Raw genomic sequence first — 13,941 nt, 5'->3', positions numbered from 1 at the left:
ATACACTTATAAAAATACATCAAAGAAATCTGTCCAGGCTCCAATCAGAAAAAATACAAATTGTGTGAGTGAGACAGAGAGAGAGAGAGAGAGAGAGAGAGAGAGAGAGAGAGAGAGAGAGAGAGAGAGAGAGAGAGAGAGAGAGAGAGAGAGAGAGAGTGTGCACGCAGGTGCTGGTAGGGCCTTAACTTGGGCCTTGGGTATGCTAGGCACATGTTCTATAACTGATCTATACTTCTAGCCTGACTTGCTCTTTTAAAATTCATTTTTTCTTATATTCCTAAACAATTACCTTATGTTTAACCTACTTAAAAGTATTAGCAAGTAGTTATTTTTAAAGTCTGAGTAATTCTACCAAAAGCAACTCTCATATTTGCCCAAAAGAAGGAACCACTCCTAAGAATCAAAGCCTGGTAATTCTGTTCTCAACAGACAGGTGTGTGCTCAGTATGCTATATGAAAATCATTTATGAGAAGAACAGGAAAAAATTAGAAGGTAGTTTTCCCTATTGAAACAAGTAAGTGATTAAGCAGATTTCCAACAGCACAGAGCTGTCAGCAGGTTGAATGACTGTCTGAGAAATGTCATTTCAGATGTTGACATTATGTATAGCTTTTAAAGACAGTGATGGAGTCCAACAGTGACAAAGAAACCAAGAAATTAACTGGTCAGTAGGGATGATTATGAATATTAAGGTTAAAGAATGAAAATTCTCTACACTGACTAAAACAGAGTTGCTAAGATCATATTTAGGGTAGTGGCAAATCAGGAACCTGGGCCATCAGATGTCTGTGAAAGCAGGAGAACTGAATTTAGTCACTGAAACAGTAAGACTGGCCACTTACTACCAGAGTATATAATATCAGGAATAAACACTCTCACAGATTTGATTATGCGGACAGCTTACTGTTTTGAGATGTTAAATACTACCAATCAGCCCATCACACACTTCTAGTAACATTTTAAGCTGTCTTACATTTAATATAAGTATCATCAGTCAATTTTAAAAACTGACCAATTCCAGCCTCACTTATTCTTACTGTATCTACTCAAATTCTCAGGAAGGAGAAGTAAAGTTATCATATTATTGGAAGAGAAGGAAATAAATACCAGAAGCTGATACTTGGTGTGTATGCTGTGTGTTTTATGAAAGTAGCAAAAATACTCTTACTTTTAAAAACTTTATTATTGTGTGAGTTGTGTGTGCATGATGTGTGTGGATGCAGGTGTACATGTGTACATGTGTGATCTGGCATATGTGTAGTGGTTGGAGGACAACTCTTAGGAGTCTGTTCTCTACTTCCACCTCGTGTGGGCTCTAGGGAACAAACTCTGGGTGCCTGGCTTACAGGGCAAGCGCTTTTACCAGCTGAATCACCTCATCTGCTCCCAAACACTGTTTCTACCAACCAACCAAGAGATTCTCAGTGAAACTGTTTAAACCAGCTTATTCACAATTCTTTTAAGATGAGATACTAATGACTGAGGCTTTAAGGTTCCTTCACATTATCTCTCACACATAGGTATAAGCAATAACATTCAATCTATTCCTAAAATTGATCTTAAAGCAATCAATAAAAATTGACTAATTGGTAAACAAAGATCTTTCTGTAATGAAGAAGAGGCCCCACAATTTTAGCTATGTTTTAATTTCTTCACATTTTTCTGTGACCTTTCTCTATTGAAGACAATGGACTGAAGGTTAGAAGCTACAGAATGGGGGAGTAACACCTGTGTGTACACAATGAATACAATTTCAAATGAGAAGTAATAATAAGGCTAAGAAAGCAAAAGAAATGAACCCAACAGCCTATGAAAGAGAACACACTGAGTGAAGCTCCACTGTCTCCATCGAAGCCCAGGCTTTCTAATCACCAGATGGATGAACCCAGTGAATGTCAATGACCAGATCTCTCAGTGATCTCATCTGTGTACAAAACATGAGCACACAAGAGAATAAACACATATAGAATAGTTAAAACAGAATCCAGGTCTCAAAAATACAAAACAAATGTTAGCAATTTCTGTTATTCATATATAACTTGCTTTCCTTAAAAATGTTTTCATAAGAAGTAGTTTAACTCTAAACCATGTGAGATTAAATACATTAAAAACTTGCTGTGTTGGACTGCCCCCTGCAGGCCTCAATTTACCTTCTTATTTTAAGAGGAACATAGAGAATATAGGATTCACGTATGTTAAAAAAACACTAAGATCATAATTCACTCACTCATAATGATAGGATGCAGCTTTTGAAACAACTATCAGCTGTTTACTGAATAGAGAAAAACTACATACACCTCTGTCTGTAGTGTATGCAGAGGGGTAAACTCAATATCACAAGGCCAAGTTAAGACCTGCTATCAGGTCATCACTTCCGCCATGGCAAAGGTGTGATACCCAAGATTCAGGACAGAGAACAAAGAACTAACCACCACAGAGCACCTCTTTTCACTATAGAGCGGAGAAATTAAGGAAGACTTGCTAGAGAAGTGATGTTTGAGGTAAGGTCATGGGCACTGTCTATTTCTTTGAGAAGTAAACAGGGCAAGAAAATAAAACAGCAAAGCTTTGAACAATATCATGTGATGTTATCTGGGTAGTGGGTAGCTATATGTAACATCAAATTTACAGCAATGTGCTGGCTGGGTATGGTGACACATGCATTTTGTCCCAGAACTAAGGAGGCTGAGGGTACAAAGGCAACCCTGGCAACAAAGCAGGAAGCTGTCTAAAAAAACACAACAACAACCCCCATTACCACCCTCCCCCCAGGGCTGGAAGGAAAGAAACAGGTAAGAAAATTCTATGAGAACCAGCACAAGTTCTGCAAGGAGGAAAAGCAAGAGTGCAAATGGAAAGATGAGCGATTCATCACGTGTGCTCCACTGGCCATGAAATAAAATACAGAAAGCATGACAAAACATGAAAGTGGTTTAAAACAAAAATATGGTTTAAGTCAATTCGACACAAAACTCCCTTGCCCAGAGCACAACTGATGAGATAGCAGTCTGAACTTGGGCCTTCATCGTTACCTTACCCCTTATCCATACCAAACATTCTCAAACATTTATTGTGAACCACATTTAATCTTCACAAAATATTACCAATCCATATTATATAGATAGTGAAGATTCAGAAATGTGACGTGTGTGCCCCAAGCCACATGCCTAGCTGGATGCACAGTGCTCAAATCAGAAGCCCCTTGTACACTTTGGAGGTGCCTGAAACTGTCCTGGAACTTGCCATTCTTGTCACAGTCCCAAGCCTGAGATTATGGTCACATAAAATGAAACCTCTTCATTTTAACCACTGTATGGCTACATGCTAGAGTTAATCCTTTAAGGATTTCCAAGATTCTCTACATGGCGGATCATTCTATGAGATAGACACTTTGTAGGGAAAACAACTATTAATCATTTCATATAGCAAGACTTTTATTCTTAAGTAGAATACTCAGTTAAAATTTTTGGATTTTAGAAATAGTTAATGCCGGCAGTGGTGGCACACACCTTTAATCCTAGCATTCAGGAGGCAAAGGTAGGTGGATCTCCAAGAGTTCAAGGTCAGCCTGGTCTACAGAGTGATTCTAGAACAGCCAGAGTCACATAGAGACCCTGTCTCAACAAAACAAAACAACAACAAAATTAACAACAATGGCAGCGAGGCATGCATTCTTTTTCTTTTAAACTCTGGAGGTGTAAGAGGTGGATCTCTGTGAGCTCAAGGCTAGTCCACTGCAAGTACGGGCCAGTTAGGACTACACAGTAAGACATTGTTTAAACAAAACAAAACAACCGTCCCCTCCATCAAACAACAACAAAGCCCTAGGAAACAACACTTCGGTCCACTGTTTTCTCCAAATTTCTACAAAATCCATTTATCTCTTTAGTAATGGTCAGTCTTTCATAGGCTCTCCTCCACAAAGCCGGAAGAAACTCGGTGATGGTCAGTTTAGCTGCCACCAGGGAGACAGGCCTCTGTGCATGCCTGTGGGAGTTCTGTTGATCACACTATCTGAGGCAGGAGTATCAGCATGTGCTCACCACCCTGCTCCTCAGTGAGGATGTGATGGCATCAGCTGCCTTTACTTGACCACCAGGAAGGACTTCAGCTCTCCTTTACAGAGGATGAGTTTGTCAGGGCCTTTTTACACAATAGAAGAAACTAAAACACTGACAACAGTTCTCAAAATTAACTTAATTTAAGCAAACAAGCAAAAGAGCCAAAGGCTTGCAACAACTCGGGGAACCTTTGCTCCAATTAGAAATTTTATCACTTTTGAGCTTTCTGTGATTCTATCTCATGCCAAGAGCTTTACCATAAACTGAATATGTCCTCAGGATTGTAGCCCTGTCGCCTAGGGAGGGACCAGAGTGTGGCTGAAGTTCTTTCTCAGAAAACTGTTATTTGACTTGCCTGTCCTAGGATTTCTTGGGTCAGACAGAGCATTCACTCAGTGAAAACAACCCTACATCACTGGCCATTTAAAAACATCACAGGTAATTGAAGACAGCAGTAAGAGCAAATGAGATAACCAACAAATTGAATAGGGAAATCTAGAAACAAGAAATAAAAGAGTATCAAAGTCCCAAACATCCAATGGAAATCTAGAACAAATAGACATGGAACAGAACTGCACTCACAAAAGCTCTGTGATGACTCCAAATCTCCATCCTGAGGCTAGTTTTGAAGATGTCTTCATATAAAAAGTAAAGCCAGGTTGTACATTGCTTGTTCATACATTTTAGGTGTACACGGGAGCACTTGCACAAGCACACACATACTCACGCACACACATACATGAAAGACAGGGAGGTGTACTCATTACAGACATTAAAGAATCTTTAGAAATTGTCAGAGGATCACACAAATTAGATCACATACAAGAAAAATAAGGAAATAGGTGGACAAAGGAGAAATAACACATAATGGACTTGAGAAGGCCAGAAACTGGATGTGCTAGATAAGGACTTTAAGCAGAACTATTTAAATGTAAACAAAGGAATAAAGGAAAACAAAGTGAAAATAGAGGAAAGTAGGAAAATGCATTTTACTAAATAGCAGAAATAATGAAGCTAAAGAAACAGAGCTGAGCATACTGGCTCATGCCTATAATTACAGCACTTATGAAGATTGAGTTTAAGGGCAGCCTGACCTACATAATACATAGTGAGTTCAAGGCCAGCCAAGGCTATATGAACCACTCCCAACCCACCAAGCAAAAGAAAATGTAAGTTGAGTCACAATTAATTGGAAATTGAAAGCTAAAATTAAATAAAAACAATGGGGGGAGGGGCTGGAAAGCTGGCTCAGCACTTTAGAGCATGGCTGTTCTTTAAGAGGACCTGTGTCCTCTCCCATGCACATGGTGGTTTATAACTGCCTGTAGCCCCAGACCCAGCCCTCTTCTGTCCTCAGCAGGTATGCACACAGGGCACACACACAAATACATACAATAAAACAAATCTTAAAAAAACGATGCAAGCAAAATAACCATGAACTAGGATACTGAAAAAAAAACTATATGGCGCATCCAGAAATAGATTCTAGTAGCCAAATTACTTTAACACAAAGTAGAAGGGGCTTGTGGGAAAAGGATAGTTTTATAGTAGGAGAAAACAAACTATAGCCCAAAAGCACATTATAAATTATAATATACATTCTTTGGAAATGGGTTAAAACTCAAGTTTAAAAACTATACAGTTTATTAATCAATAAGCCCCTCTTCTTTGTCTCTAGCTTTTTCGGCCTGAGGTAATAACAAAATGCCAACTGAAATATAAGAGACCAGGAATGTAACATTTTACTACCATGCAATAACCCTGGAGGAAAAGAATCCTAAAAGGCACTGTTATCATTTGTCACACATTTCTGTTAGAAACTTCAGAAAATACAGCGACGTCTGAAATATGTCCCCTTCTCAGTTTAGGAAGCAACAGGTTAGTCCCAGCCAATCTAGTTTCTGGTTACAATCATGCTCTCCTAAATCCCTTAACTGCAGCATTCTTAAAGGCTCCAGTGCACTACAAGAGAAGGGGAGTAGATTTGCCTAAGTAAAATTGGCAAGCAAACCTCTCAATCAAATTAAAACACTAACGAGGCTTTAGTGGTATATTAAAATGACTTTATACTGGAATAGTGGGAGGGGAACAGAGTTCTGGATATTATGAAACCTTGACAAACTTTGCTTTAACAGCTGGTAAAGACAAGCAGAAATCATTGGAATTTCCTTAGAAACTAGGCACTATTTATTAACCTTTCTTTACTGTTTAAAACTTAAAATAACATTGTTCTATTATTTCTAAGAAGGGTCTCAAGCACCCTGCAGAACAAAGTGACTAAATGATGCTGAAGCATGACTAGCAGCTATTCAGATTATTAGACATCCCTTAAGACTTCCTATTCTTTATTGGACAGAGGAAAATCCTCGATGCAGCCTTATTCCTTGCCTGACAGACTTTCCATAAGTCAGTGTCTCTCCTTTGCCTACAAGTCCTCCTCGTGTCCCTTTGCCTATCCTAAGTCCAACACCTCCGCTCAGTTCTGGGATGCATCACTTCCTTAAGGAGGTCTTTTCTGCCCTCCCAGAAGACAGAACCAACCCACCCACTGCCTCTGATTTACAGCACAGGATGAATTTCTCCTCTTCATAGAAATCACACCTGTAGTTTTATACTTAGCTGTACACTTAACTCATTAGCTTCCTTTAAACTTTTTACTAAAAGTTTAGAAGCAGTGTAGTGTAATATCAGCCCAATATATATAATATAATATAATATAATATAATATAATATAATATAATACTATCCACCTGACTCTCAGTGCACAGCTCAGGATGGAACATGCCACAGAAGACAAGTTAGAGTGTTCTAACTGAACTCCACTGGCAGAGGAACAATTATATATCCTATGCTTCCTGAGAAGAAGACACAGCATCCTCACAACACACCTAACTGCAAAGCATGAACATAGATGTCTGAAGGTTTCAGCAGAAGCTCCCATACCCAGGGACTTCAAGGCCATTTACAAAGCTTCTTGGTGGGTAACCTCATTAGTCACCATCTGTTTATGTATGCAATTCTACATAACATTTCGGTTACATGTCGGAAACATCTCTTGACATTAAGCTCATTTCTAGAACACTGGCTCACACGAAGCACCTGGAGTTCAGGAACACAGACCCGAAACTCACGAACTGACTACTATGTAAATGCAGAAGCAAAGTCTGTAACAACGCTAGAGAATTCTGGATGGTCTGACTTACCATAAAATTCTGTCTGTGATGAACATCATCACACATGAAAAAGAAACAGCACCTAAACAATCTTCACAGAAGCCCAGGATGTGAAGACTTATCACCAGTCACAGAAGTTCAGATTCCTACTGGCTCATCTGGTCAAACTGCATTTATCTCATTCATTGTGACAATTATTTGATTTAGAAACAAAAAATAAGTTGTTGACATTTCAGAACTAGGTGTGGGTGCTAATTCTACATTTCATTTGTACTATTCCAAGGAAGTGACATGAATCTCTTCAGAATGAACTATATTTAGTAAAAAATTATTCTTCATTTGTCTATTAAACATGGGCTTCTGGGCTTTAGTGATCTTACTAATGCAAGGTCTCCTCTGCGCGCGCACGTGTGTGTGTGTGTGTGTGTGTGTGTGTGTGAGAGAGAGAGAGAGATGTTTAGTTAAGTGGTAACTAAATGTTGCATACATAACACCTGCACCAAATAAGCAGACTATTACAGTCACACAGATACGTGGGAATTGGAAGCCAAAATCTGATGCTACTACTAGAACATAATTAGGAAAAAGAAATGGAGGCCCTATTTCCCTTTGGTTAGGGAATAAAGGGAAACTTAAAAATGCAAGAGAGAAATGAGGCAAGCAAAGACACAATAAATTAGTAAAAACTGTAAGTCTAAAATATTGGTATTTACTTACATACCAAACTTCTACAAGTTTATTCAGACTCATAACAGAACCAAAATGGAAAGGAAGAAAAGCTTGTAAAGCAACTCAGAAACAATGAAGCCTCCTGCTCCTCCCCTGCCCCCACACAGGAAAGGGCCTGCAGGAAGCTGGGCTCTCACAGCCTCCATCTGGCAGCCAGGTCTAATGGAGTCAGTTCTGAGAACTCTCTAAGTTCCCACTTTCTATCTGATGACAGAATTTATAAAAACCATTCTCTCAAGCTGGGGCAGTAATACACACCTGAAACACCACTGCACGAAAGCCTGTGAGTTCAGGGTCAGTGTAGTCTACAAAGCAAACTCTGTCTCCAAAACAACAACTTCTTCCCTTCTCTCCACACACGTATGCACTTCATACTCCTCTCCACACTGAATTCTTCTATACTCTGATACCAAAGCACAGGAGAATAACCCTGCACTACTGGGACAACTATATCCCTACACTAAGCACAAACTTTCCCTACAGGAGTATCCAGTGCTCACAACAAAGAAACTATAGTATCATGCAGAAAACAGGCCAGAAGCAAACAATTTACAACAGCACTGTGGGGCCCCAATTCAAAGCACTGTGGAACTCTTCTCATGGTGATGTCTTCAGAGAATATGGAATATTTATCTAATTATGTCCCACAATAAGGTACTTTGTGAGGCTGGGAAATACCTGATTAGTAAGTTACTAAGGGGTCATGGCATATGAAAAATGAAAAGAAGAGTTAACACTCAGGGCATTTTTGTAGACACTGGTTTGAAAGCATGAACTTAGCGCTGCCTTTGTGAAAAACAGGAACCCTGGGAATAACACCTGCATTGCTATTGCCGGGTACTGTTTTGTGCTTTCAATCTCTGCTATTGAGAGATTCTACAATACAGCAGGTCCCTGCCTCTGAGTCGGTAGACTCAGCTTCTTACAGTGCAGGAACTGAACCCGAGGGCTCATGTATGTCTAGCACTGACCTACACCTGCAGACCTCGAGGGACACACAGTTCCCATTTGCCATATGGCAAGCATAGAGGATTCTGAAAGTACTCTACAGAATCTTGTCTTGACTTCATGTGAGCTTGCTGTGAGACTGAGCACAAGGCACTGTTGACAACACCGAGGGGAACTGCCCATCTAGGCTGACCCTCCTCAGATGCAGTAGCAGACACTGGCCACTGCTCCTGGGGAGGCAGGAGATCTCTGAGCCTTTATCAGTTTATCAGCCAACAAAACCATGCTTTATTGACGCTTCTGTCAGAGGAAGCACAGTGCCTAGGATCCATCTCAAGCAGCAAAAATCAATAAAAACAAGAAGAAAAGCAGTAGTATTAAATCAACTATGAACTATGCTATGTTTGCTTACAACGTGGTAGATGTTTGTTCCTTTTATGCAAGGACATACACACCAGGCAAATAGCTTTAACACTCTTCATACCCATATAATCCCAGTACTGAGTAGGCTGTGGTAGGAGAACTACAAGTTCAAGGTGCCGGGCTGCTGTGGGAGACCATTTCCAAAAATCTAATAAAAAAAGACCTTGGGGCTTGGGATGCTGTTCAGCTGATAGAGTATTTGCCTAACATGCACAAAGTTCTGGCTTCCCAGTATTAAAACCAGACAGGAGGCTATAGTCCCAGTCCATGGGAGGCAGAGGTAGATGTTCAAGGCCAGCCTCTACCAGGTAAGTTTCAGGTCAGTTTGTACTCCCTGAGACTCTGTCTCAGCAAAACAAACAAGACTTCAAATGTGCTTCAAGTATTAACTTAGGGGTTACAAATAAATTGAAGCAAATGGCTGAATCAGCAAGTACATTAGATATAACCAATAGCAACTATGAGTCAGACATTGCAACACAACCTCCAATTCCATTACCAGCAAAAGAAGGTTCTGAAAAACCTGGATGCAAACCCAGATACTAGTAGGTTCCCATATAGACAGAAGAGTTTTAGACACAGTGTTTCAAGACAATGTCCAAAGCTTTTAAAAAGTGGTATTTTTCATAATGTTATTTCCTACCTGATATATTCTAAAAGGGATATAACGAAATCCATTTTCTTCGGGTGGATATTCCATGAGTTTCCGGTTGATGGCCCAAAACTGGTCAAATCTGTCTGAAATGATATAAATTCTGTTATTAAGAATGAACATCGTTAACAGACTAGCTCAGAAGAAGACATGAAAGTCCTAAACATTCTCTCAAATGTTTCTGAAAAGCAAATAGAGTGGTTTACAAACTATTTCTCTTAATATTAACATAAAGCAAGATATGAAATTAATCTTTCTACAACAGTTTTTCTCTCAAGAGAAACCCTAAAGAGGTATGTGACTACTTGTGTTACAAAGGCAAAGACCAGCCCGAGAGAAAGAATGACTCTTCATTTTTATGCTGATAATCTGTATTAGAACAAATTTGCATAATTTAAATATTACCCAGCACTTATATAGAGAAATCAATGTTTAGAAGAGCTTCTGAAAGAAATGTGCAACCTGGTGCTGGGGCAAAGTCTGTATAGCACATGACTTGAAAGCATGAGAACCAAGGAGAAATGTCAGGCATGTTGGTTCCTGTTTGTAATCCCAGCATTGCAGAGGAAGAGACAGTGAATCCCTGGCCAGTCACCTAGCCTAACTGGCAGGCTACAGACAATGAAGTACTTTCTTTATTCTAGGCAAAGGCTTTCCTGACACTGAGTGTCCTTTGGGCTCCGTGTGAACTTCACAAAGAGAGAGAAAAATACCAAGAAGGGATGTAATCCCCATGGTAGAGCTGGCTTGCCTAACAGGTACAAAGCCCTTGGCTCAAATCACAGTATGTGGGAGAGATGGGTGGAAACAAAATACAGAAGTACTGTCAATTGCAGTGTAATTTCATACTGATTAGAATTAAAAAAAATCAGGTTGAATTACAACATTAGTAAGTTTGAATAAAAATCTACAGTCTGTAAATAAATTCAGAGGTCAGAACACTTATTGTAAATGCAATCATGCACTCTTGTGCACTTTGTGTATATATGCATGCATGTATATGAACAAAATGTTTTCAAAGTTCATTCTTGTACTATGTCCAAAAGTTTCATTTATTTTTATGATCAAATAAACACCCAATGGTAGAGTTATAAGATTTTGTTAACTTATAAATTTTGGAGTAATTTCTACTTTTGGCTATCATAAATCACATTACTGAGAACATCAGTGTACACATTTTGTATGACTGTATGTTCTCAATTCTCTTGGTGAACATAAGAATGAAATCCCTGCCTCTTATGGCAAAACTGTTTAGCTGATACATGGCAATTGTTTTGAGGAACTGCCAAACTATTTTCCCAAGTAACTGAACCACTTTCCATTTCTACCAGCAATGTCAAGAAGTTCTAATCCATGTTTGCCACTGCCAGAACTAATCATTTCTGCCCTGTTTATTGTTCTTTTGAGACTCACTATGCAGCCTTGGCTGGGTTCAAACTCTTAGAGATCCACCTGTCTCTGACACCCAAGTGCTAGGATTTAAGGTGTATGCCACCACCACCTGGCCTTTTTTTTGATACAATCGTCTTAGTTGGTATGAGGCAGTAACTCAATGTGGTTTTTATTTGCATTTCTCTAATGACTAATACTATCTTTTCATTTGCTTGCTGGCCATTTATGTATGTGGAGATTTCTCTGGAGAAATGTCCAAAGTTCTTATTTGTTTTAATTTATTATTGTGTGTGATTTGTGTGTGAGCACAGTCACACATGCCACATTGTACATGTGAGGTCAGAGGACAACTTTTGGGGGTATGCTCTCTCCTTCTACCATGGGTTCCAGGGATCAAACTTAGACATGATGGCATACTTTCATAATGAAAACACATGGGAGACCTTGGCTAGGCTACTTGAGATCCTGTCAAACAAACAAAAAGCCTTCTGGCACAGCTGGGCTTTGGTGTCACATAGCTGTGATCCAGCACTTGGGAGGCAAAGGCATGAGAGTTACTACAGGTTTATGGCCATCCTAATCTATATAGCAAGGTCCAGGCCAACCAGCACTTCATAGGAAGATCCTGTATCAAGACATGCAAAATAAGTCACAAAGAAAACTATTAAAATAGATTTATATGGATTCCAATAGGAGAGTGAAGGGTAAACATCCAACCAGAAAACAGGCTAATTCTCAACCAGGTAAGATTTGAGATTTAATTTAAGGAGATTGGGTAATTGTCTGGAGACATTATTGGTTGTCAAAACTTGTCTGTGTGCCTAGCAATTAGTGAAGGAAAATTGCTACACACTACAATACACAGGACAGCTCTGCCAAACAACTATGTTGACCCAAAATGCCAATGGAAGGAAGACAATCACAAGGTACTGACAGGGGATGAGAAAAGTTTCTGGAGAAGACCTCCAAGGCATAAATATGTAAACAAAGGAGCACACTCACCCTTGCTCACAATTCACCCTGCAAAATGTGCACTAAAGTATGGGATCAAAGCCTTGCCAAGTCTTTGCAGCGGCAACTACTCAGCATGCTAGCACACTCAGCAAAGTGTGCTGAGATTCCAAAGCAAAAGGCTCCTCTACCGTTTCCAATGGTTGAAAGATGGGTCAGTGTCATTGGGGTAAGGGCATCAAGAGAGATGTCACTCCCTTATATGCCCAGTCGTACATTCTTTTTAGGAACACAGAAGTCAGCGCTCAGAAAACTTCCTGCCTGTAAACACGGTGGAGGCACCAAAGTGGGGCACTACAGCGCCTTCTGGCTTCCATGTGCCCTGTCATCTGCTGTAATCAGCTACACTCCACATTATCCTGGCTATATGTGGATTACAGATTCACTCTGGCCTGGACAAAGGAGCAAGCTTCTGTAATTCAGGGTGTTAATTAACTTCCTAACTGAGGTTGAACTCCAGACTCAGGAAAGGGTTCCACATAAGCCTTTCCTCTCCCAGTGCTAAGCAGTATATAGTTTTCAATTAACCAACAGTCACCCTTTGTAAGTGTTAGAAACTAGGTGTTCCCTCCAGTCTGCCTTCAGCGACTTGGCACCATCACCTGCTGCCAAATGAGACACATTTCCACTGTTGCCAGGGATCTCGTATTCTCCCTATGTGCATGCACTATGCCATTAAAAGCTCCCCACCCCACAGCCCTGCTTTGTCTCTCTGTCAGTCTCTGTTTCTGTCTCTCTCATCCCCACTCAAAGGCAGCCTTTTGCTTTCCCCAAATCCCAATAAATCTCTTTTGTGTGTGTGACTCTTACTTCCATTGCGAAGCCCTAACACTGTTGGTGTGTGACTTGATAGGATATCCTGGTATCTGCGTGCTGTCCCCTTAGGTGTTTAAGTCACACTAGGACCCTATCCCTTATCTACAGTTTACAAGCAACAGGCTCTCATTCCAGCTCACTGATTGCTGGCACCTCATCCAATAGTGGTAATTGGTAAGTTTCCTGGATGCTCACTTTCCTGGGCCATTGAGGGTCAGGCACCTCTCTGTTTTCTTGGAGGCAGAGGTAACCCTAACCATGGTCTTCAAGGCTTCAGCTGACCCTCTTTGCTGACCCCACCTCTGATCCTCTCTCCTGGGTAAGGCTTCTTTTTTTAATATAATTTTTTAATTTAAATTAGAAACAAGCTTGCTTCACATGTCAATCCCAGCTCCCTCTCCCTCCCCTCCTCCCTTACCCCTCTACCAGCTCCCTACCCAATCCCCACACCATTCCTGAGGGAGGGTGAGGCCCACCTGGGGGGGGGGATCATCAGTCTGTCATTTCATTCAGGGCAGGACCTAGGCCCTCCCCCATGTGTCCAGGCTGAGAGCATCCCTCCATATGGAATGGGTTCCCAAAGTTCGTTCGTATGCCTTGGTAAATATTGATCTACTACCCAAGGCCCCAGAGATTGCAGAGGCCTCCTCACTGACACTACATTCAGGGAGTCTGGATCAGTCATGCTGGCCTCTCAGTCATCAGTCTGGGGTCTAAGAGATCCCCCCTGTC

General features: G+C 40.5%; 1 protein-coding gene across 9 annotated transcripts in view; it reads right to left on the bottom strand.

The window, feature by feature from the left end:
• Atg5 (autophagy related 5) overlaps nt 1-13,941 on the bottom strand; it is a 105,398-nt gene that overhangs the window by 29,175 nt on the left and 62,282 nt on the right. For 8 of the 9 annotated variants that reach the window (XM_040733180.1, XM_040733181.1, XM_040733179.1 and 5 more), the window contains one exon: nt 9,982-10,076. In XM_040733180.1, coding sequence (XP_040589114.1) covers nt 9,982-10,076 — 95 coding nt within the window. The remainder of the gene's footprint in view (nt 1-9,981; nt 10,077-13,941) is intronic. The other variant, XM_040733182.1, reaches the window with a different exon arrangement.

The sequence above is a fragment of the Mesocricetus auratus genome, unplaced genomic scaffold (assembly GCF_017639785.1).
Source record: "Mesocricetus auratus isolate SY011 unplaced genomic scaffold, BCM_Maur_2.0 Super-Scaffold_100029, whole genome shotgun sequence".
In the NCBI taxonomy this organism is placed as follows: domain Eukaryota; kingdom Metazoa; phylum Chordata; class Mammalia; order Rodentia; family Cricetidae; genus Mesocricetus; species Mesocricetus auratus.
Note: the sequence above shows the minus strand (reverse complement) of the source record. Positions and strands in the feature narration are given on the sequence as shown.